Source organism: Trichoderma aggressivum (assembly GCF_033847375.1).
Source record: "Trichoderma aggressivum f. europaeum strain CBS 100526 chromosome Unknown scaffold_005, whole genome shotgun sequence".
NCBI classification, from domain to species: Eukaryota; Fungi; Ascomycota; class Sordariomycetes; order Hypocreales; family Hypocreaceae; genus Trichoderma; species Trichoderma aggressivum.
Window position 1 is genome coordinate 194159 of NW_026946371.1, and position 24983 is coordinate 219141.

The 24983-nt window shown below is 53.5% G+C and overlaps 5 protein-coding genes across 5 annotated transcripts; 4 read left to right on the plus strand and 1 right to left on the minus strand.

Moving 5' to 3' along the window:
- Nucleotides 1–13525: 13525 nt before the first annotated feature.
- Nucleotides 13526–14320, plus strand: Triagg1_1984 (uncharacterized protein; the record flags this gene model as incomplete). Its single annotated transcript, XM_062896114.1, has 1 exon — nucleotides 13526–14320. The coding sequence occupies one exon, from the start codon at nucleotides 13526–13528 to the stop codon at nucleotides 14318–14320; it is 795 nt and encodes a 264-aa protein (XP_062758840.1).
- Nucleotides 14321–15059: 739 nt separating this feature from the next.
- Nucleotides 15060–16430, plus strand: Triagg1_1985 (uncharacterized protein; the record flags this gene model as incomplete). Its single annotated transcript, XM_062896115.1, has 1 exon — nucleotides 15060–16430. The coding sequence occupies one exon, from the start codon at nucleotides 15060–15062 to the stop codon at nucleotides 16428–16430; it is 1371 nt and encodes a 456-aa protein (XP_062758841.1).
- Nucleotides 16431–17637: 1207 nt separating this feature from the next.
- Triagg1_1986 (uncharacterized protein) lies at nucleotides 17638–18567 on the plus strand (the record flags this gene model as incomplete). The annotated part of the gene is made up of 1 exon (XM_062896116.1): nucleotides 17638–18567. The coding sequence occupies one exon, from the start codon at nucleotides 17638–17640 to the stop codon at nucleotides 18565–18567; it is 930 nt and encodes a 309-aa protein (XP_062758842.1).
- Nucleotides 18568–18779: 212 nt separating this feature from the next.
- Triagg1_1987 (uncharacterized protein) lies at nucleotides 18780–20585 on the minus strand (the record flags this gene model as incomplete). The annotated part of the gene is made up of 3 exons (XM_062896117.1): nucleotides 18780–19878; nucleotides 19971–20102; nucleotides 20173–20585. The coding sequence occupies 3 exons, from the start codon at nucleotides 20583–20585 to the stop codon at nucleotides 18780–18782; spliced, it is 1644 nt and encodes a 547-aa protein (XP_062758843.1).
- Nucleotides 20586–22189: 1604 nt separating this feature from the next.
- Triagg1_1988 (uncharacterized protein) lies at nucleotides 22190–24466 on the plus strand (the record flags this gene model as incomplete). The annotated part of the gene is made up of 1 exon (XM_062896118.1): nucleotides 22190–24466. The coding sequence occupies one exon, from the start codon at nucleotides 22190–22192 to the stop codon at nucleotides 24464–24466; it is 2277 nt and encodes a 758-aa protein (XP_062758844.1).
- Between the last annotated feature and the right edge of the window lie 517 nt (nucleotides 24467–24983).

The window sequence follows — 24983 nt, forward strand, 5'->3', positions numbered from 1 at the left end:
AGGCTTGTATCAGATAGCTAGAGGTTCCGTATTCACTGCATGTCGACAAAAGCAAACAGAAGAAAAATGGTGGCTGTTTGGGGGCCGAAGAGCTCCGCGGTAAACTGTATAATGACTTACACGGTTTAGGGTAGGTGGCCAAAGTGTGTCATTTGAGAGCTGCCACGCGCAGTGCGTCGCGATATGGCTGCTGCCAGCTGGCTATTCGATCTCGTGTTGTTGTTGATGGGCCGTATGTTGAAAAGCCGCCCAGCCAACACCAGAGCTAGTGTCTCTGGGCGCCTACAACTTCTCTCCCGCCGGCCATCTTGAGGCTCAAGGTGTACGTACTGTACAGTAACAAGATCACATGCTGAGCTGCAAACATGCAAGTTTGTGTGTCTAACCTGTGTTCCGGATTGCCACGGACAGCGATAATTCCGCAACCATCATTCAGACACGATGCAGCCTAACCATGCCACCACGTTTCTTACCTTCCCTCCCCTTTGGACTGAGACAACGAGGCAGCTCAACTCGAGATCCGACGGGCACGTTATGTAGGATCGAGAAGAAGCGCGGAAGGGTGGGTATGAGCACGTTGGCCGACGAGAAGGGGGGCAAATGCTGCATCAGATTTCCCCATGTGCACTGGACACCCGTTGGTCGAGACAGAAGAAAGAGGTCCGACATGTGGGTGTGGCGTCGTCGCACCGCGTCCGGCTTTTGTCTTTTTGCTCCTGCGAGCCATCGGAGGATGCTGCTTTGCAGGTTCCAGAGTGTCCTCGTAGTCGTAGTGTGAACTCCGGCTCTCGACGTAGATACGAGTACTCGTAGATGGGCTAGAAGGCGCAAGCTCGCGAGAATCTGTCCGCTAACTGTGCGGGAATCTATTTTTACAACCTGCAAGAGCCGCAAGGACGCCTCGTTCCACCCCGAAAGCAGGGCGAGTCTTCTTCCATCTGGTGACGCGCGCCTCGTGTCGGTAGAGCAGTTTGGCTAGCTTCTCCTCCAGATTTTACCCCAAATTGACGACCGGTAAATGTTTTGGGGCTACATAGGCGACGGTCGGCATCGTCGCCCGCCTTTTCCTGCTGTAAGACCCCAAGATCTCCAGAAGGCAGCGATGCAGGCACATCACATTCCCCTTGGCTGCTAGCGCTGCCGGTTTGTGCCACACTGTCGATGCCTGTGCGACTGGAGCCGAAAGGGCCTCGGGAAAGGCCTGTCCCGGAGAGCGTCTCAGTGGCTAGTGAGCTCATCGGCGTGGAGAAAACGAGTCGCGCCCGCGAGATCGAAAAGACGGGATCAAGCTCGGAAGACGAGGCGGCTAGGGTTCTGTTCTGGCAAATGGACGGCTGGCGATGGGGAATGCTGGAAATGGAAGCCCATTCATTCACTAACTGAGAGTGGCGAAGCTAGGCGAAGAGACATGTGACCGGGGCTTTGAGGACGAGCTGCGATTGGTCAGAGTCCGAGGTTTTTGAACACACGCAGGGCACAGGCCAATCTGACTGTTGCCCGAGGTTTTGCCTTGTGGGCCAGGTACGTACTGCACGTAAACTGCACCAGAACGACGCTGTGGCTGCTGCGTAATTACGAAGGTGCTGCACCGTTCGGCCAATCATACCAGGGGATGTGTCTCAGAATGTTATTTCTCAGAAATAAACAGAGGCTGCCCTTGACTAGAGAGGGCCTAGTGTACGAGGTGCAGAGCGCTGACATTAAAACGATTTCGCGACATCGCTTCCTGCTTTAGAATAGACTGAAATCGATGGGCCATTTCATTACCACAAATGGGGATGCCTTGCGAAACCTACTTTGATTGGCAGCCATATGATTAAGTCAGCAGAAACAGAGTATTCAACGAGGGCTGCCCCTGAGTGCAAAAAAAAGCGTTCCGTTTACGAGAGTACAACAACAACAACAGGCCAAAATACTACGGAGACTCACTGTCGAAATTTGGAACTCGGAGTTGGTCGTATGTGTCGTATAATCTGACGGGCGGAGTTTAAAAAAGGGGAGCGGATAAGTATCTTGGAACATAATTCAACGATGAGCGTTGTTGATTCCCGTTGCGGAAGGCTTATAAGCGTTTATACATGTCTGGTCATAGACCCGGAATTGTGGGACGCTATGAGGGTGATGCAAGTGTGAAGACAATATGGAGCAGTCACATGGTTCTGCTATTGTACTGTGCTCCGTAATAAAGACTACGAGTACAGAGTATTCTATTCGTGGTGTTTTTTCCCGGAATCTCGTAGGATTGTAATGCGTGCAAGTATGTGTTCTTGTACAGGGTCCGTATTTCCCGAAAGGGGTTCATCACCGCGTTGGATATTCCGTGTTGATGTAAGTACAGTACGCATACGAGCACGATGGGATTGTGCAAGGATATGAAGCGCAAGATTTGTTGAATTTGTAAGTCGGCGTACTCGGACTTTGTAAGGGTATGATGAGAGAAGAGGTCATACAGAGCTACCGTATACCACGGCGACGATGGAGGCATAGTGTCGAGACTCTGGATGCCATAGGCTAGCCTATCCGAGAGGTGGCACACAAACGCCGTTCTGCTCGGCCGTCCCGGCTCCTGCACAAAACCTTATTGAGAAGCTTTCCCTTGCCGCGCAGTGATGGCAGCCTATCAAGACGGTCCGTACTCTAATACGGAGTAGTCTCTGCAAAGTATACGCTGCAGCTCGGTATATACTCGCACCTCTCATCGACTCGCACGAAAGGCGCAGTGGCACAGCAGAGAGAGAGAGAGGCCTCAATGTGCGGCCTCTGTTGGAAAAAGGGGGGGAGCAAATGAAAGCTGCATGCTGTTCCATGGACAATACGTTGCCTGCAGTGAAACCAGCTGAGATGCAAATACAACTCTGACGTAGGTACCTGTGCAGACGCCTCGCACAAGAATTTGCACTGAACACTGAGCCCGGATGATGCTCATGTAAGTGCCAGTCGTGACATGTACATGGCTGTCTTCGTGGCGGGCTTTGGTGACAATGCACAGCAGGGTAACATCCTGGAGATATACTTCCGTAAAAGAGCCAACCACGTGTGCAGCAGGGCATCATCGGCCAAGGTTTTTGCAATATTGATGCAATCGTGGTCCAGAAGAAGTAGGTCACACCGAACGCAACATGAGAAGGAACATATTTTTTTCTTTCCTTCTTTTTTTCCCCTTGTTACATGATAGTGAGTGCAAGGGATAGAGAGATGTCCCATGGCAGGTTTCTCCTAGGGTTTGGCAGCATGCCTGTGTTTGTAACCAGGCAATCCTGTGATACACATGCCCGTACAGGAAATGTAAACGTCTAGATGAAGCAAGGAGAACGGAGGTTTAGGCTTGGCCGGGTATGATTCATGATTCACCCCAGCCGCAGGCAGGCAAGGGTGGGGCCATCCTGTCCTGTCCTGTACGGTACTGTCCAGAAAGCATCCGGGAGAGGATGCGATCGCACTGATTACCGCATTGGATCAGACGCGATACGTACCCTTGAGCCGCGTACTGGGTGCTTGATGAAAGAGAATGGAACGCCAATAAGCGCAAGCAGCAGGGGGATTCACATCCATGGGTGGGATAGACGTGACAGGCCTCGTGGACAGAGATTGCGGATGGGACGCTGTGTGGCCAGGACCCTGACAAGATTGGCGTGTCGGCAAGATGGGCCTTGGAACGGGACTGAGGATGAACGTCAGGGATTTGGCAGCAGAAGGGGAGCAGGTGGTGAGGGGGTGCGAGTATCGCGACCACGTCGTCGACGGCTATAGCCTCACGCCTGCTCGAGCTTGATCCACCCCGTAGCACCGGGCTAACGTGCTTTTGGACTCGGATGTGGTGAGCAGAATTGACAGCACAAAAGCAAGCGTGCATTTGCTCAGCCCTACCGAGCACGCTTTTCCGGGCAGCCAGCACTTGGTCGGTCGCCCATCCAAGCACAAAGGCATCGAATATGCCTAAGCCACTTCCCGAATAGGGTTTCCTGGCGGCGGCGCCGGCGAAGGGGCTTGAGGGCCAAGTGCCGTGCTGGACGCAGCCACAATACCGATTTGAGGGCGAAGCGATGCAGCCCGAAATTCAAGTTGCAGCCAGTCTCCATAGCTTGTTCGGTTTGCAGTCCCCGAAAGCGCGTGTGATGTTGACTGACAATCTTGACGGGCGGGGCCCCGAATATCCAAGACCAAGACCAAGACCAAGACCTAGCCCCAAGCCCAAGAGACCAGGACCAAGACCAAGACCAAGACCAAGAGACCAAGAGACCAAGACCAAGACCCCCGAGGCCGTGCGTTGCGCTGTGCGCGCGTGCGTCCTTGCGTGCGCCTTTTCGCCCCTGAACTGAACCGCATTCCCTCCAGGTCGTTAGTAATCGCCTTGTGCCCCTGGAAATCCCAGGAGGATGGGTCAGAGGGCGACGACTTGAGTTGAGTCGAGTCCATGATCCCGGGTCAGGTCCAATTAGCGGGCGTGGCACCCCGGTCGAGACGTGATGTGCGCTTATTCCTTCCCATCAGCCAACCGGGCTCCTCGATTGGCTGCATCGTAATCGTGTGTTCTTCGACAAAGTCCGAGCAGCACGGATGACAAGGTATTTTGTTTTCCTCGCTCCCGTGCTTACTGGCATGGGGGAAGAAGGAGGAGAACCATCTCCAACTCTGTTGGTTTTTGGCTTCGGGCATCGGATAAACATCACGTCACAGAACTGCTCCGTGCTTACATAAAGCAACTTCACCAGTACTCGTACATGCACTTGTTCGCAAATTTGAGGGGAAGGACGCCTTCCCGGAGCCTCACTTTGTCTTTACGAGTTATCCAAGCAGCCAACCAACGGCCGCCATCTCTCTGGCGTCGATATATTTAGTACTAGTGTCTCGAGTATGCCTCGAATTGTGATCCAACGGCGCGCCAAAGCCAACGAGATGGGCCAATGGCCAAAGGAGGGGGAGTTTGATGAATTGCGACGGGGGGCGGCTGGCAAAGACATTGCTGGCTCAGAGACGAGCCTTCTGCCACAGAGAATGGAAACAAGAACGACCTGCCATACGAAGCGCCCTCTCATGCAGCAAGGATGTTGGCCTTTGCGAATAAACCATGATTGATGGCCCCAGGGATGGCCTCGGCTAAGCACGGGAGTATCAAACTTCTAACGAGCGTCTCTCTCCCTTCTCGTCCAGGCCATTCTTGTTTTTCTTTTGCTCCCAAATGTTTTACCCCCAAGGTGGCGGTGAAAGCCGTTCAACGGTCTACATAGCATAGGTCCCGCGGTGCTGGGTTAGCCATGTGCTGCTCTGGAATGAGGATTTTTTTTCTTCTTTGCTGTGCACCAAGTCCAGACTTCATAGGGCTGAGCGGGTGCGAACGAATTCCTCCAGCCCCGTCCTGATACTGCTAAAAAGCACTTCGGTTCTCGCTCGACACATGCCGCTAAAAAGCAGCCCAAAGGGGCGGATGCGAGCCTCCAAAATGGCAGCGCCACTGGCGCTTGAGCGAACCTTGACACCGATGGCTGATTCGGCAGCGTGCATTCCAACGGAGGGGGAGGGAACATGATAGGGGGTTTCGTTTCGCTCACCGAGAGCAAAGCAAAGTGAGGCGGGAAAATCCTCCACAGGGAGCGGCAAGGCGCAAAGACTCCGCGAATCTTGTCTTGCTCAAACCCGCCGGCTGCCATTCCAGCCCGCCGGGGGTGCCACGCATGTTTTGTCACTTGTGAGATGGTCAATTCTGAGTTACTCGTACCTGTTCGGGGGGCACGGAGCAACTGATCTGTAACTTGCAACTTGGTGCTTTGTACCGGCTTGGTGAATCCTGGACGCCAAAACCAATCCACCCTCGAAGGATTGCACTTGCTCCTCTTGGTCTAGTTCTAGTTTCCTCTACACACCCTCTCGCTCTCAACTCGTGCTGGAACAATGTTGATGCGAGCCCTTTCGGTCCCGACCAGCTGGTTTGATCTCCGAGGAACCACGCGGCGGCTTACACGCCCGTGGAGAGTGATGATGACAACGACGGCACGGCAAATCTCGTAGGCGCCCGCCGTGTCTCATCATCAACGTCCTTCAGCGGCACGCGGCCCAACGTCGTTTTGTGTGTGTCTGTGTGTGTCTTGTGTCTCAGAAAAAGCAGAAGAAAAAAAAAACAGGAGACTGGCGGGGGCGGGATGCGACAATAGTGTCGGAGGGCTGCAATCCTATCCCATCATATCTCATCCCCTGCCATCCGGCTGTCGCCAGGTGCTGTTCAGCCATTGCCGCATCTGACCTGGCGCGAGGCATGCTTGCGCTGTGGCTTTCGCACGGGGGGCGCGGATGATTTACCCAGCAATCCGGTGTTGCACAGACGACAAGTTTGGGGGCCTCTGCTCTGGGCGAGGAGCATTGGCGCCTGGCGTACGAGTAGGCAGCTAGCAAAGCAGCAAGCCCTTTGACCGCTCCACTCAAGCCATGTGTCGCCAAGATGGGAAACGGAATGAGAAGAAGAGCCTGGGGGTGTCGAGGTAGAGAAGAAGATGAGCGAGCGAAGGGGGCAAAAGGCGTGCGAAGCTACATGGGACGAAGAAACATGGTACCGGCATTAGTAGGCACCGCCCTCTCGACGTCTCTTAGTCTGCAGCGTTTTACAGATACGAAGTAGTGACTATATTGCACCACACAACTTTACTGGCGAGCTGCTTCTTTCCTGTTGTGCCGCTGCATTAGCATGCATATTGTTGTAGATATGCATTGCACCGCCATCGACTCGAGGCGGTGGCCGAGGTTTCTGGCCAATCAGCGGGCAGTATGCTGCGTTTTCGTCCAAAAAAGGCATTACCAATGAGAGATGGGAGCGGCAGCCCGATACCGCAAACCAAACAAATACAGTACAAGTATTACACAGCTCATGAAAAGACGAGACAAAAAAAGAAAAGAAAAGAGAAAAAAAAGTATACAGTTTCTTTGGAAATGCGAAAAGGCCTACGCGAATTCTAGAAAGCATGTGTAGGAAAGGATTAACACTTGGTACAAGATGATTATGCTTCACCCCATGCCATCGGCTCGTCGCCTCACATTTCGAGCCACGAGGAGGGGTCGGTTGGTTCTTGGTTGAGTGTATGTATATGCACGTCAGCGACTCTTATGCTCTAAGGAAGGCCGTGCTCTTCGTGTCAGTGAACAACCAAGACGCAAGTAGTTAGAAAAAGCATCACAGGAATTGAGGAATGCAGAAAAAAAAAATCTTGAAACAGCAGATCCCAAGCTCGGCTCATCTCATTTCCCGCGATGAGGAGTAGCCAAAAAGATAAAACTCAATCTGCATAAGGTATCGCATTATGCTTTTCCTGGGGGGCGAGAAGCCCCCATCTCGGATTACCCGGTTGTCGCTTGCACCGCGTGGGAGTAAAGAAACACTACATGTGGGCGGAAAAAGACTAAAAATCAACCATAACCGTTGCGCCACATGAAGCCATAGAGGCAAGGGAACAGAGGAAGAGGAGAGGGGCTTCAAGCCCGCCGTGAAAATGCGGTGGCTTTGAGACATTCGGAAAAGGAGGGGTCTGGAGTTGGATTTACACCCCGCTATCAACTTTCGGAATGGGACGTGGTATCAAGTCATATGCTCAAATGGCCATTACAAGTTCTTGACAAAATATACTCGTACTACTATGGCACCATGGGACACGTTTTCTCTCTGCAACGAGGGGGGGGGGTGATGTGAAGGAGAACAAAAAAGCAAGGTGAGAATTAAAAGCCATAGGGTAGTATTATTGCCTGGACTACTGTACTGTATTTCATTCAGTGGTATCATGATGAGTTTTGAGCCCGGGTCGAGTCGAGTCACACGGGGGGCTGGAATAGATGAGCCTCCCGTCGCATCGCATCCCGGGAAGCTGTCTGCTTCGCGGTCCATTTCGCGCGCTGAAAAAGCAATATATTGGCATTGCGAAGAGAGAGAGCATGCACGAGGCTGATTTCTGAAGTGGAATGAACAGAAACATACAACCCAATGGACCGTTTGGGAATAGACGGGGGCTGCCAAGGGGGGTGTTTTGCGCTGCTGCAGCACGTCTTATCACAAGGGGAGCCGAGACAAAGTCGTTGCACAAGGGCCCTACTAAGGAGGAGGAGGAGAGGAGGAGAAAAAAAAGAGAGAAAAAGAAAGCTTGGCCTGTTCTTGACAAGGGTAGTGGAGCCAAGCTTTTTTTTCGAACCAAGAAAATGCGGCCATTCCGCTTCGGGAGCCTGCGGGAGTTGGGATTGTCGATTCGCGCCTTTCCCGATTAGTCTCGAATTCGCGCCGCATCCCTGCCCTATTCCAGCGTCACGTTTTGCCCCACACCTTCGTTCTTATTTCCTGTTCTTAGGCGAAAAAAAAGAAAGAACGATGGGATCAGGGTTAAGAAAGGAAAAAAGGCGCTAATTTTGGGCGGGGCGACGCCATGGAGCGAGCGAAACAAATCAAAGACCCTTGTGAAAATCGGGGGCCCTTGGAGGGGAACAAGATGAGAACGAGAGTGAGAGAGAATCAGACGGGGGTTGACGCCAAACGTGGTGCATATTCTGTGGGCCGCAGAGCCTCGTCGATTCCCTCTCGTCTTTTTTTCACAGCCTGTGGGGATTTCGTGATTGATTGCTGGCTCTCGCGATCCAGGAGACCCGTGGAGCGGCCGGCCTGATCAGATACTACGAGTACGAGTACAACTGAGCACAACTTAGAGACACACCCTGGTAAGCCGGCTTGATTGATGTCTTCATTCTCCTGCTTCCTTTCACTTTCACCCTGCCAAGGGCCGATGACCTTGTCTGCTGCCTGTTGGATGGGGGTACGGAAGGCAGACAAGAATAGATTTGACGTCCGTCGATAGTTTCGAGGGAGGGGGGAAGAGATTGCTGGTGGCAACGACGCGTTTTTCTCTCTACTCTGGCTTTTCTGATTGTTGCCGCTTTCGCGGAGGCTTCTTTTGCTTGCCGGAAAGTAATCTTCGGGGCCAAGACATTGTTTTGTTTGATCGGTAATGCTGTCAGTTAATACCAAACTACTGCAGTCAAAATTGAAGTTTGAGATGCATGGCGCCTAGCCTGAGCGGTACTGTAGGTACAAGCCCCGGACGTTGTTATGAGTACATGTGCCGCGCATGGCACACAGGTACAGCCCGCGTGTACGGAGTACCGAGAGCACTGAGTCGCACCCCAAGCCTTCCCCATCCAACTCAATCGCCTGCCCTCATCCCTGTCCCCTTTAATTTATCCAGTTCCATCTACCGTCGATACTAGTGCGGAAACTTTGCATTGCCTGGAGCGGAATGCCAACCGATGGATCTCGCTCTCTTCCGTTCGCGTCGTATCTGGTCGTATCGATTTCTATGGGGAGGTACATACCTTGGTTGGGGCCATGTACCTTTTTACCCTCTGGGCATAGCACCTGTACTTGGCAGGGCACCTCGAACCAACAAGGCGAGAGAGAGAGAGAGTCATGAGCACTCTTTGCGCAATCCCATTTCATTTTCTTGTTTTATTCCCTGCAAAAAGACGGCATTCATGTCTCGGAAACTGTTTGGTCCGGTCGCCGAGCATTTTTAATTAATTCCTCCATGTTATTGCCTCTTCTGCCTCGCGCCCATGGCTTCCGGTGTTAGTTGACCACCTATTGCCGAAACGGGCTCACCTGTGTGGCCTTGCGCGAAAGACGAGCCGTTGAATGTCTGGCTAAAACGAGTAAACCGTTTATTTTGTCTTGCGTCTTTTTTTACATGCAAATGTGGATTTGTGGTGCCGTAGCTTTAACCAGACGAGTTTTGACAATAGGCATTGATGTGCACGCGGGTAAACTCCAGTTTGCCTTGCCTGATTGCATGTTCGTGTATAGTTGATATGTACGTGTATGGTGTAGATGGAGTGCTCGCACATGCATGCCCGGCCGGCACCGCGGAATGAGAAGAACCAAAACCAGGGCGAAACCTCTAGACCACGTGTAACTTTTGCTTTGCACGACGCAACGCCTTGTGAGCCCCGGCTGAGCGCGCGGATGCTCATCAAAACATGTCACCGGCTTCCATCGTGCGGTGCGGTGCGGTGCGGTGCGGTGGGTGCGTTTGCGTGATGTTGGTGTTGGTGTTGGTGTTCCGTCAACATTCCGTGGTATATTCCGCGCTTCGCTCCGGACAAGACGAATTACCCAATTGGGCCTGCACGTCATTGTCTGGTTGGAGGTCTATCTGCGGCAGCCTTTGGGAAGCCCCTCCGTAGTCCCGCTTCTTCCTCTTCCTCCCCTGGTCCGTCCAATATCCCACAGTTCACCCTGTATGTACCACCAACGAAATCCTTCTTGCTGCTCTTGATATGGTATCCTTCCCTATCCGTTCCTTGGCCGTCTTCTCGTTGGGCCAACCCCCCCCCCCGGTAGCTAAAAACGTGGTGAGGAATCAAAGACACAAAAGGATTTCAAAGGGGGAAATCTCGCTGACGGACGATGCGCGCATCCGTCGGAGCCGGGAGCTGCAGCGGCTTTCCTTGTCGGACCCGGCGCTGTCATTGGCCGAATTGCGATGCGGGCGTGTAACATGCAGGGGTGCAGCAGCAAAGAAAGAACAAACTCTTGTCCTTTCTCTGGTTCATGTCTTGAGTTGCATGCTCTGCTCGTATCTTTACTTGCCCAGCGTCCAGAAATAGCAGTGAGTCAATCGGTCACCATTGGATGGGTTTCACAAAATACGGCAACGAATGCGTGGTGGGCGAGACATGCATAATGTTGGCGCATGTTCCTTTTTTTGCCCACACTACTAGGTACCTAAACTACTCCGTAGTAGGCACCATAACCCTGGCTGTTTCTTTTACCCACTATCGAACCTGTACCTATTCGTACGAGTATGTGCACCTACTGTATGCTTCAGACCTGTGTGCGGTCCGGGATGATGCTGGGGACAATTATTGGGAAGGCGCGCCATCTCAGACCTCTCAAAGTCCGCGGGCCTTGTCCTGACGTTGAAGCGGAGGTTATTATCCACTCTTTTGTAGGGTGTATAGTGCTCATCCAAGGTGCTAGCTTTTAGGGCGACACTCGCAACTCGTACGATATAAAGAAAAAAACAGAGACTTGTACGAGTAGGCAGAGTTAGTCATGGGGCTTCGACCAACTCCACATGTTATCTGCCTTGCCCTTTCTGCTAGCTGCTCTTCATCTATGATTGCCAGCCAGATAATATTACAGGTGCTCTGCAACGAGTCAAGGATCGGGGTCGATCCGCTAGATTTCCGCACTTGTCGCCGTGTAATCGATTGGTCTGTTGTCATAGGTCTGAAATACGAACCCGTAATTCTCCGTTGCCCTCTTGTGTGAACCCTTCGATATGTGTAAGACGATGGCCCCGGCCCAGCACCAGCACCAGTTCACTGCGTGGCATGGCATGCAAAGCAAACTGATAGACGTAGTCTCATCGGGCTAGGCCATTAGATAGTTCGTAACATATCATACTGTACAGGAACCTGCAAGCTCATGTTGGCTTTAGTGAATGCTTTCCATCTGTGCTTTGTCTCGCCTGCTCCCCTTTGGCAGCACGCGGTTGTAGCCGGGGCCCCGGACCGGGATGGCGTACGAGCCACATGCATCAATGATTGACTCTGCGCGTGCCGCCGGAAAGCCTCAGCACGCAACGGAGAACCAAGCCATCTCAGATGGGCAATGCAAGCGTAGGCACCACGGGCAGGCACAGCTTCAAGCGCGGACCGCCTTCTGTCTTTCTTGCTGCTCGCAGGGCCTGTGGGGGCCAAAGGCAGCATCCAGAGCTTGCGTCTTTGTCGTCTCTGGAACGTCCTCATGGCTTCGCTTAGCGACAATCTCCCTTGCTGGCTGGCCTTCGGCACTGCAACACGCGCCCTTGCTGGGCTTGCGGCACTCCCTAGTTCAGCCCCGGAAGACGACGTCTATGCAGTCATCTCCCGGTGTTGATAGTGATGGGCACTTGGTTCAGCCTCGCACGGAAGCAGAGGCTTCCTCAAACTAACTACATGCACCTAGAACATCATCATATAGTGCTAGATTAATTTCCACGTTTTCAACTCAGCGCTGCGGTGCGGTAGCATGTCAACCCTGGTCGGGGGCTGGAGCAGCAACCGCGTACTTGGAACTGAAGCTGACAAGATTAATGCCAGCTCACAATCAACAACCTGGACACACACTGACACAACTCTCGACGCAATAAGAAAAAGAAAAGAAAGAAAAGAAAAAAGCGTGTGTGTGATGAAAAAGACCAGCCAGGCCCCCCAAGGGGATGACTCCGTCCCTCGCGTACCCCATACCTACCGCGCCACCCAACTTTGGGGGCACAAAAAGTAGCGCTACCGGGCTTCCTACAATCGCAGTAGGTATTTCTTTAGGCGCTCTCCCAAGCTTCTGACAGGACAGGGAAGCGACCCGGAGGACGGTCCAAAGCCCAAGCCGAGGTGTCCGAATGTGTCTGTGGCAGGCCAGGGCTGGATGCTTGGAGTTGATTCCCAGGCCTGAGGAATCGCGCCATGCCTGTTTGGGCCGAGTGCCCCTCACGCCTGCTTGAGGGTGCAAGGGTATCGGGCTTTGATCTAATTGCACGCCACGGGGGTGGTGCACACTCCCACCGCTCTGGGCTACAGCCACGCCCCTGGCTTTTTCTCATCAAATGTCTTACGAGTATGTTGTCTTGATCCAGGTCCTCGTCACAGCATCCCATCCCCCATCCCATCCCACCAAGCCGGCGTCCACGCCCCTATCATGGCTTGACCCATGCCATGCCATGCCATGCCGTTCTGTATTTCCCACCCCTCCCCTTTGCCTGGCATTTCTCTGCACTGCACTGCACTGCACTGCGCTGCAATGCTCTAGGTATACACACTATCCTTCGGAGAGGCGGCTTGGGGGCACTGCTACCTGCTACTGTCCATCGATGATGGTTGTGCCGTATGCCACGCCCCCCGGATGAGGCTTGCGCCAGAGCGAGAGCCCTACCTCTAGGTACCATGTAGGAACGGGCGGTACATGTATCTGGTCTTTTACCGCGGCGTGTCGAATCTGTGTTTGATGGGCGATCCAAAGACTGGGTCCCTGTTACCACGATGCATTCGGTGGGCTATATCTTCGTCGGCAGCCCCCAACATGTTCAACCGAACTTCTGGTGACAGACCATCTCAGCCATACAAGTATAACTTCACCTCCGGCACAACCTCACACCTTGCCTACTCTTACTTGCAAGATCCAATTGCCTACCACGACCTTTGACTCACTTACAACGGACCCTCGTTTGCTGCCTGCTTATATCTACCACAACCACCGCCGTCGCCCTCTTACCACCTCCACCACCACATACCTCTCTTTCTCACCTTTTGCGCCAACCTTGAGAAGAGACTACAGCAACGTCGCAAACCGCCTTTCTTAAGCTCCATTGAACCCACTCGCGACTCCAGGTTCCAAGCGCAAGAGATCACAGCCATCTCTCGCTGCAAGACAAAAGAGTCCAACACTCGCGCCGCGCTTCACCAAGGCTGCGCGCGAAGCAACCAGTCAAAACCAGCTTTCCGCCACGAGTCTAAACAGCCTTTCGCAATGGCCTCTCTGGCCGGGCAAAGCTTCAGCATGTTCCCCCAGCAGCAGGATGAATACACACACTTCGAACCATCCCACGTCTCCGTCTACTCCTCCGCGCCCATGGATCTGAGCATCGCCGCCGATGCCTACGGCTCATATGTCCAGCGTGCGACCAGCCAAGAGCTCTATACCAGCCCCAGCACCATCAGCTACGAGCCCTCGTTATACACTGCCGATGCCAGCTACATGATGAACGGCCCTACCTCTCCTGGAATGTACGGCGACGATTATCTGCCCTCGTCCGGCCTGTCCACTGCCTCGGCGCCTTCTGCGCCTTCGTCCGCCGTCGGATCTCCCTTGTCAAACCACGGCCAGATTGGCATGGACTGGACTGTGCAGGGCCTCGGTATCCAGCCGGGCATCGCCAACGGCGACTTTGTCGAGTTCTCAGCCTTTGGCCCCAACGGATTGGACGACATGACGGCCTTTGAGTTTGCCAGCCTTGCGCACCCCAAGAGCTTTGTTGGTAAGTTGTTTTTCCTTGTACTGCCTATTTTTCCCATCATCACCTGCTTCACACCCATCGCCTGCTGCCTTCTGCCTTCTGCCTTTTTCCTTCTGCCTTCTGCCTCTGCAATCACCATCTCTGCGCTTCCCTCTCACTCAATTTCCCCCCCCAAAACCCAATGGGAAAAAATGTCCAAGGTGGCAGCCTGCCCGGGGGCATTTCCTCTTTGGGCCGCCAATAGTCCCCCCCCTTGTGCCATGGCCACCCCCGCCAGATTGCCCCTCAAGGCCCTCTCTGGCTTCTGAGAGGCCCCCCGAACCGGCGCCGCATCCCTGCCTTCAGCGCTGCACTTGCACTGCAAACCCACTGGCATAGCCAGCCAGGCGGTGCCCGAGCCCACTATGCGGATGCGCTGCGCGGCGCTGCACGCTGCGACTGCAAGCCGGCGGCCTCTGTTCGGCTGGCCCTAGCGGTTGACGGCAACCGAAACTTGTCGTCATTCCTGTCAACACCACGCTTCGGCATCACCGTCCGCTGCTATTTTTGCCCTTTTTCTGTTTTTCCTTTTTCCCTTTTTATCTCCGCCTGCTTCTTATTTATTCCGTCTTGTGTATCTCCACAATCATCCTGATCACAATCAATCAATCAACCACCGCGCGTCAAACCTCCTCTTCTCCTTTTCCCCTTGTCAATCGCGCATCATTGCAACCGTGCCGGTTGGGTGTCTCACTGAGACATCTGGTTGGTGGTCCCCATCTCGGCTGGCTTACTTGTCCCCGCTAAGAGCGACGGCAAGTCAGTTTTCAGCTCAGCCAACCATCTTCAGAAACCCTCAAATTGGCCTGACCTCCCTTGACTTGCTGCAACCGCGCCTGATGAGAGTTCATCAACACCCAAATTCCCCGTTCGTTTTCGCCATCGGGCCCTCTGCGGCAGCCTTTCTGCATTCTGCTTTCTCGTGCTGCTTATCATGCTGCTTACATGTACTGACCACTCGCGCTTACAGATCCTTCTCTGATCCATCCGGGAATCTCCAAGCCGCCAATGACCATTTCCTCTTATGAGACTCACTACCAGCCTGCCGCCCCTCAGTATCCCACTTCTCCTTCTGCTCTCTCCTCCTCTCCTCAGCCTCATATGATTCGCACCGGCAGCTCCTCGCCATACCTGCAGAACGGATCCTTTCAGCCAGCCACAGCATACACCACCAGCCCGTATGCGACATCAACCACCATGACTCCCGGAGCCGGCGTTGGACCTCGCCGCCTGAGCATGAGCAAGGCCAGCAACAGCGGCAACAACTTCATCTCCCCCGTCTCCGCCGACTACCCCAGCGGCGACGAGATCAAGGAGAAGCACATGTGCACCTATCCCGAGTGCGGCAAGACCTTCAAGGATCTCAAGGCGCACATGCTCACTCACCAGACTGAGCGACCCGAGAAGTGCCCCATCATGACGTGTGAATACCACGTCAAGGGGTTTGCTCGCAAGTATGACAAGAACCGCCACACCTTGACCCACTACAAGGGCACCATGGTCTGTGGCTTCTGTCCCGGATCTGGCTCCGCGGCCGAGAAGTCGTTCAACCGCGCAGACGTCTTCAAGAGACACCTGACTGCCGTCCACGGCGTTGAGCAGACTCCCCCCAACAGCCGCAGAAGGGCTTCCGGCGCTGTTGCGCCAAAGACGCTCGCCGGCTATGCCCCCGACGCCACCGGCAAGTGCAGCACCTGCTCGCAGACCTTTACCAATGCTCAAGACTTTTACGAGCACCTCGACGACTGTGTTCTGCGCATTGTTCAGCAGGAGGACCCCGCCGAGGCCATCAACGCAAAGCACCTGTCCAAGGTTGCTGACGACAAGGACGTTCACCAGACTCTGGAGAAGAACAACCTGCCCGCCACCACCCAGACCTCTGTGACCGAGGATGAGGAGGATGACGATGAAATGGCTGACGATGACGAGGCGGACGATGTTGCCAAGTCGGCTCATTCGTCTCTGAAGAAGAAGAACTCTCTCAACCGCGTCTCCAAGTCTCGCGGCATGACCCACTCCCGAGGTGGTGTTCCCTTGTCTACCAAGTCGCGTGGTCGCAACAAGCGCCGCGACTACCCTTCCTCTTGGGGCTTCAACAAGGGACAGATGACGATGAAGAAGCGCGTCCTGGCTGTCTTTGACGGCCCTCGACGCCTCGCCAAGGATGACATGATGCTCTCCACCGACCACGAGGTCCGCATCAAGCTCTCGGATGGCAAGTCTTATGTCACCGATCTTGATGTCCAGACCTTGAAGCGCGCCGAGGGCTTCCACAATGCCGCCGATGATGAGAAGGGCCATTGGATCTCCGACGACCCCACAGAGGAGCAGCTCAAGGAGATGCAGCGGATGCTGGACACCGGTGCTTCTGATTTGTAAGTTGGAAGGGGCTGCTCTCTCGCCTGAGAGAAATGAGAAACTCGAATATTGAATCAACACTTCATAACATGACTTTTATAAAGCATGGCAGACGGCGCATGGGATCTCTACTGGGACCAGGGTATATTGGGCTATTCTTGGATGGGAAATATTATAACGCTGGGACGAAGCGGGTAATTTTGGATTTGATACCCTGTTTTGATATACTACTACTACTACATGTTGGGCAAATGATGGCGCAGACGGGATGGGATGGGAACAAGGAGGACTTACAGCAGGGACTCAAAAGGTATATCCATCTTACCTCCCTGGGGCACTTGAAGCATGAAGCTTTGTTTTGTTTTTTTGCATCACATCTTTTACCGCTTCTGCATGTGGTTTCATGTATAATTACCATTTCATTTGTTTGCACGAACTCGGGAGGGATTTTTTCTTTTGTATGGATCAAGATGTATGAGGCACGGGCATCTCATGACAAGATGGCTTGTTATGTAATATTATTTGATGTCATATGACATGAAGCAAAAATATTTTTTAAACAAAAAAAATATTAATATGAAAACATCTACAGATATAAAAAAAAAACACTTGATCGAAATTCTTTGTGAAGTCGTTTCTGAAGATGTCCAGACTGCTTGTTTACACCGTCTCTGGTATGTGACTCGGAGTTTTTGTGTGGGCGGAGGCGGGATTGGCAAATTTCTCTGCTAAGAGGTACCACTAAGCTTTGCACCCCCACCTTGATGTGTTTTTCGCCCAACGACCTGGGAAATCACCAACTACAGAAACATCAGCCGTGAAGAAACAAAGACGCTCGAGACTGAAAACGGAATTTAAACAGAATATAACATCTCCTGGCCTTATTGAAGCCTTTTTCACCTTTTCTTATCGCCGAGGAGAGCGGGGTTGTGTGGGGGGATCTAGAGAGAATTTGAGTATCTCATCTGAAGGTTGAAGCTTCATCCACATAAGACGAACGTTGGGCCTGGTCTTGTCATATATTCCTGGGGTAAAAGAAGGATTTATTTCGGACTCATCTCGTCTCTGCTTCTGAGGAGGTGGACATACCTGATCAATAGAGTGGCCACATCTGACCTCAAGGGAAGAATTTTGAGATAAAACACACACACATCTATCAATCACCCTTTCCTCACCTCAACCATACCAACCAAGTCTCCGGGGACAATAAAAGCCTTATAGAATCAACATGGCAACGCTCACCGCCCGCATCAGCCTCAAGGGCGACGAGCCCGACGGCCCGGAAGACTACCTCTCCACATCCCTCGGCGTCATCTTCCCCGACGACATCGTCAACCAGCACGGCGACGCGGAGCACTCCCTGCTCTACGCCTCGCCGAAGCTCCCCAAGACGCTCCAAATAGAACTCGCCGAACCAGAGCGCGAGACCGACCGCCGTCTGTTCAGCCATTACCTGTGGAACGCGTCGTTGCTGCTGGCTGAGTTTATCGAGAGGGACTCGTTGGAGACGGATGAGGAGGAGGAGAGGCAGGACAGGGGGCTCGGGGGTGATGTTAGCTTCGACACGAGAGGCCTGCACACGCTCGAGCTCGGGGCCGGCACCGCGCTGCCCAGCATCATGGCCGGCCTTCTCGGCGCCGCGAGCGTCGTCGTGACGGACTATCCCGCCCCGACGATCATGAAGACGCTCCGCGAAAACGTCGCCCGCAACACCAAGCCGGAACTCGCTCCCACGGGCAAATCTTCTCTCGTCACAGCCTCCATCCTCGTCGAGGGCCACGAATGGGGCGTCTTCGACGACGACGCCTCGTCAGCGTTCCCTTCTTCGCATGCCCACCTCGCGGACCGGCTCTTCGTCGCAGACTGTCTCTGGATGCCCTGGCAGCACGAGAACCTCCGCCGGTCCATCGGGTACTTCCTCAAGAAGACGGTGGAGGCGCGGGCGTGGGTCGTCGCGGGCTTTCACACGGGGAGGGCCAAGATGGCGCCCTTCTTCGATGCGGGGGCGCTGCGAGAGGAGGGCGGCGTGGAGGTGGAGAGGATGTGGGAGAGGGATTGTGATGGCGTGGAGAGGGAGTGGGACGGGGAGCGTGAGGACGACATTACGGAGAGGAAGAGATGGCTTGTGGTTTGCGTGCTGAAGAGGGTGGATATGTGAGCGTTTTGCTTTTCTTGTTGGTTAGCCTTTGAAGAAAATATGCGAGTTTGATGGGTTGTGATTGAGTTTATTCTGTACTCCTATGCTGATGATGAGTGATGTAGGCTACATGCAATGCATATTTTTTTTGTCTTTGTTTACTTTCCTCCTCTTTTGAATATGTATTCTGTTTTATACAAGATTCCAATCGTATTTAATCTAAAACTCATTCGTTACTCTTCAAGCACCCGACCCAGCGCCTGTCCCATCCTCAGCCTCTGTCCCTTTTCAACCGCCCACTCCCATCCCTTCTTCTCCTCCCCGTCTGCAGTCTTCAAAGTAGCCGGCGCCTCAAACACCAGCACGATTGTGCTGCCGAGCTGAAAACCACCCATCTCTTCACCTCTCCTGAGCGCATGGCCGTGTAGCACCGAGCTTGCGCCTTCGTAAGTCGCCTCCGCGAAGCCGAGATACGGCTCGCCGCGTTTTGCAGCTTCCTCAGCGGCAAGGTCGGCGGCGGTGTCGGTCAAGAGGCTGTTGGTGCGAAGCTCGCGGTCAAAGTTGATCTTGATGGAGCCGACGTTGGTGGCGCCCACGGGGACGTAGCTGAAGAAACCCCAGCGCCAGCGACCGAGGAGGACGACACGTTCGTTGAGGGTAAAGAGGCCGGGTAGCGTGCGCTGCAAGTAGGGTGAAACGCTGTAGAGTTCTCCTGCAAAGTGGCGTCTGCTCTCGACGACCCAGTTGGTAGGCGAGTGGAAGCGGTGGTAGTCTCCCGGGGCGAGATAGATGACGGCGTAGTACAAAGAAGTGGTCTTGTCGGGGGAGAGCAAATCATACCAAGGCTTCTCGCCGAGAGCAAGCTCAGCGCGAACTTCGGAGACGGCGCGGGGAGAGGAAGCCTTGAGAGATTCGTCGGTAACGGGATGCTTAGCCCGGGCGTCTTTGGGTCCCGACATGAGATCGGGAAGCGTGTATGAGATGCCATTGACCCTAGCGAATTCCTCTTCTTGCTTGACGATTTCTTCATCGCCAATGGGTCCGCCGTGGCTCCGTTGGGGGTGCTCTCGCGCTTGGTCGGACAGTCCACTGTAGATGCTAGATGTAGGCGTGTGCTTGCCCAGCAGGGCGTCGATACTGTAGGTCATGCCTTTGACTTGCTCGATGTCGCCGCTTTCAATCTGACCAAACTGGAGAACCTTGCCGTCTGACGGAGAGAGGAGCACATGATTGTCTGGATCCAATGGGCGAGCACCTGGTTTAAGAGTTCGATAGAAGAAGGCAGCGAGGTTGGGATATACATGGAGATCAGGTTCGGATACTTCGTCAAGACTGTATCATAACGAGAATGAGTCAGCAAAGGAGAAAAAAATACTGCAACTTGTCTCCATCATCTTTTTGGATCTCGGCGGGGACCAACTCACTTGACTCCAAAGATGAAGGAATATAGCTTAAAGCCAGGAACACGTAGGTAGTACGGGATTGTCAGTTCATTGAACCAGCCCCATACCCGAGATAGGGCCTTGAGCGGAAGAGTGGACATGACCTGGACTTGCCTAGAATACACCTCATCAGCTTTGCGCAGATTATATGGCTCAGTGTCTATACAACAAGAGGAGTTCTTACCATGGTCCTTCAGGGCGCACTTTTGGTCTTGACGTTGGTGTTCGGATTCCTTCTTGCTCCTGTCGTTGCCTCTCCCTTTCCCTCGACGAAACCTTGTAAAATTGAACCAGCCCCAAGAAACCTATGCCCAATCCTACTGGGATCTGATACCATGTGATTTTGCTGTTGCGCAGCGCTTCGCCGAGCCGCTGGGAGAACCTGGGTCGTTTGCCAGAGTCGTGTGATGAGAACCCGCGCTGTGAAGATGGGATATGCCGGATAGACCTAGAATTAGGGGCAATTGGGCCTGTCCGTCGGCCGGCAGCAGCTCGTGTAGAGCATCTTGCGCGCAAGGATGCTGAGAACAGATGAGAGCAGGCTCCTCCCCCGCCACCATACAACAGGCGGCTGGAGCCGATTCCCGGTATCGCCATGATGGAAGGCGCCTCTGATCAAAGCTGTGCACTCGGCGACGGTGCTCAATTAGGCAATTCGGACAGGCATTGATTGGACGCAGGCGACGGAGATGCGATGCGCTCGAGGTAGAATATATTATTTGAGGGTTTGCCGGATGACGTATGGAGGTGCATGTGCATCCAATGGCTTGTGGGATGGTTGGTTGGTGCGTGCGGCGCAAACATCTGCCGAGGCCGAGCATCTCTCTCTTGACAGCTCCATGTGTACTTTGTGCTATGTACCTCTGGGAGTAAGAAATGTTTACGGAACAACATCACCTGCACGATTACTTAAACTGCCTAAATGGGGCATTGAAAGAATGATGCGATGCCATTGTTCCGATGGTCGGGAGCATGGGTAAAGAAGCCAGATGTCCTTTGCTTCCTGATGCTACCGCCCACTGCACAGATGGAATCGTGAGGTTACCTTAGTACCTAAACCTGGCAGACACTGATGTCGGAATTGGGGTGATATTATCCGCATTTTGATACATTTGTCCGATAATAGGCATTACGGATATTTATCCTTCTATGCTCATCAAGCTACGATATCAAGTAACCAGTCTTTAGATATAACAAACGAAGAAAGAAGGAAGAAACGAGGGCATAAATCAGGTGCAGAGCTGTCCCTGTGCTGTACCTAAAGCAGGTACATATGCGCATGCACAAACTTCCACCATTGGGTCCAATCACCAGCTTCATCCAATCCCTTTGCCCTAAATCCAACGCAAACGCGCTGCTTGACCTGCAATATCCACCTGCGCCCGGAGAGCCGTCAATTAAAACCCCCTGCATTACGTCTTGCCCTCTTTTTCTGCTTGGAAGTGAAGGTCGCCATCTTAGTAGCTTTATATAAAGTACTCGTACTTACACCAATAAAGGTACCTGGATGTGTCAGGTCTCGTAATTGATTCAAGTGAAGCAACAACTCGAAGGTACTTGGCCGTTTTGTACTCGGTACTCCCAGTCTCCAGCATCACGCACAAAGCTGCCACAATACAAAGCTCTCTCGCCAAGTACTCCATACCTTAGTACTTAGCGGTCATCAAGAAGACGGTCAGAGAGCGGAATTCGCTTACAAACGCGACACCCTTCGAGTCTGCATGGCGCTAAACCACATGGGGTCTATCCTCAGGTGTCGCGCAACTGGCAGGTGCGGTACGTACCTGTACCTGGCCGACTGCAATCTGTCAGCTCCGTCCGTTGAAGCCATCGATTGTCCATCTTCTTGCATCACCTCCCTGGAACTGAAGCGCTCGGCCTTCCACTCCTTTTCCTCGCTCCCCTTGTTCGGCCTGCCTTCCGACAGGTACAGCGCCCTTGTCAACCTGCTGTAGACGCCAAGCAGCCTCGGCATTAACCGCTGTCTCTCGACTCGAGCGCTGCGTGCGCCTTCTCGCATCCGAAACCAAAAAAGTCGCCATCCCTACCTAGAGCCCTGTCTGACATGACACAAGCGCACGATTTCTAATATTCGGCACTTTTTATTTCTCTCTTCTCTCTGCTACGCGACAACCAGACAAACATTTCTCTACCGAAGCCGGCCATCCATAGCCTGGTAGCATGCAAGCTGTCTCCCGAATATGGCTTCGGAGCTATTCAACCAAGCGGCCCAGGGCGCAGACCCTGCCTCGTCTGACCAGCCCGTCGTCAACCTCCAAGTAGTGTCGCCGTCCGTGGGCGTGAATCGCCCTTTGCTCTTCCCTGGACTTGCGGCCGCCACAACCATCAAGCAGCTCAAGGAGAAGATCCGACAGACTCTCCCTTTGCGGCCGTCTGACGAGAACCAACGGCTCATCTACCGTGGCCGAGCGCTTTTGCGCGAGACTGATAGTCTACAAGATGTGTTCGGTGCAGACGCTGTGAGTTGGCTTTTTCTTTCATCCGATTTGCTTGCCAAGCAAGAAAGCGCTAACACAACCGTCACCTTGCAGGTTCGAAGCCCCGATCAGCAGACAATTCATCTTGTCATAAGAGATGCTTCCGATAGCGTATCCTCAACGCCATCTTTCTTGTCTGGAACCCAGAGCCCGGCTTTAGGAAACCAGCCTCCCAACCTCCAGCGACAGACGCCTCCGCATGCTGCTTTTATGGGACCCCCTCCTCCGCCTGGAATGGCAAGAAGATCAGTGCTGCAGCCGACCCCTAATGCTGCTCTGTCTCAACCTCGGATGCCATCCCCCGCTCGCTCGCACTCTCCGGCTCATACTCCTGAACAGGCAGCGGCTTTTCAGCAGCAGCATCAGAGTATGACGCAATGGTTGACCCAGATCCAGAGAGAAGCCATGGCTCGAATGGTCAACCAGAACCAGCGTGGCAGAGCGTACATGGGCATGCGCGGCGTTGGCGACACCGCTGGTGCGAACCACGGGGGGTACACTTCAGAGTCGAACAGTGGAAGGGCAAGCCCGGCCCCGACGCATACAATCTACCGCGAGACCATTGGACCCAACGGCCACAGCTATCATGTAGAGACTGTTGTTCGAAATGCAGCGGGCGGCCCGTCAGCGGCTTCGGCGCCACCCCACGGCGCACTGACTCCTACTGATGTTCATGGCATTCTGCGAGGGGCGGATGCGAACCAGACTCCCATGTCCATGGCAAACGCACTGCACCAAAGCGGCTTGCGCCGAAGTGCATCTAGTGCCTCGCTTCACAATCGTCCATTCACCCAACCGGGGATTACTACTTCAGTCTTTGCCAACAGTGGCTCCCGAGCTAGCAGTGGTCGAGCCACGCCCGATTTAGGGCTGAGATCGGTTTCTGGCCCGTTCAATGCCGCCTCCATGTCGGCACCCTCACTTGTCCCGTCTCAATCGCGGCAAGGTGTCGAGGTGTACATCCTCTCCTCTCCAGAGGGTCCCCGCGCCCTCGTTTTCAACGGTGCTGTGGCTGAGGCCTACTATACGCCTAGGATGTATTTACCACCCGGTCACCATCAACAGCTCCGAACCAGGGCTAGCTACCCAAGCGTGATCCACGCGATGCAGGCGCAAAGCAGAGATGATGCTGCTCACCAAACACCCCGGGTCGACGTAAGGCAGCCTGCTCAAAACTACCAAGCTCCAGCACCGCAGCAACAGCAACAGCAACAGCAACAGCAACAGCAACAGCAACAACAGCAACAGCAACGGCTAGATGACCTACCGCCTCGCATAATTCGCCTGCACATTGGCAACCCTCGTGCAGGTTTGCCCAATCTGCTGGTACAGGCGGCTCCTCATATCTGGCTCATAGTTCGTCTTGCCTTGTTTGTGTGGTTCTTCATGTCTCCCAACGCCTCCTGGTCGAGATGGTTGACCATAATCGCTCTCGCCTTTTTCGTATTCATTCTCAGCACTGGATTGTTGGCTGGTGTTGCTGAACAGGCTTGGCGCCCACTGGGACGGCATCTTGAAAATGTATTCCCTGCAGTAGACCCGGCTCATCTTGGACAAAGAGGAGTTGCAGGCCGTGATGGCGCCCCTGGAGCAGATCAGAATGGAAGCCCCAACCCGGCCCAGATGGCCGCGAGGCTGGTTGCCGAGCGTCGTGGCCAAGAATCTTGGCTCGCAGGACAGCTGAGACGGCTGGAGCGAGCTGGTCTCCTGTTCCTTGCCAGTATTGCGCCCGGCGTTGCAGAACGCCACATTGCAAATCTGGAAGCAGAAGCAAGAGCCCAAGAAGCTCGACGCAGAGAGGCCGAGGCGGCGGCGGCAGCGGCAGCAGCTGAAGCGGCCGCCGCAGAGAGCAATGCAAATCACGATGGAGAGACTGCGACTGAGGCGGAGGGGGATGAGATGTCACAGCAAGATGGACAAAACAGCCACGAGGGGATGGAGAGAGACAAAGCCGTTCGAGAGCAAGTCTCTGCCGTGTAAAGAGTATATGGGTGGCGGGAGCTTAGCAAATGCATAAAAGGGACATGAACATGATTTAATAATGTGGGATTAGCGATTGTAGATTTTGTAAAGAGCGGGGGCGTTGAAACTGGGGTTTCTCACATGAAGCCCTTGAAAACGAAACACAAGAGGAGAAGAAAAAGAAAAAGAAACGAAAATGAGAGAAAATAAAAGGCTTGCGGGTTCGGGCCTTTTCGTGTACCTATAAAAAGTGATAGTTAGAGCATCAGCGAATCTGTGAATATGATGGAAGCATCTCATGAGTTCTCGACGTTATACCTAGCAAGTGGAAGACGGAGAAACCGAGACTAAGAAGATTTTGAACACCCACGCAGTAAATTATATGCCTGTTCTTCAAGTATCTGCTGCTATAGTTATATTTTCTCCAGTATTTACTACAATGCCTAAATTTTTTTTTTTTTTTTATCAAATAGCTGCTACTATAATATCTATATTTCTCCAGTAACTGCTGTGATATATTCATGGCACAAGCAAA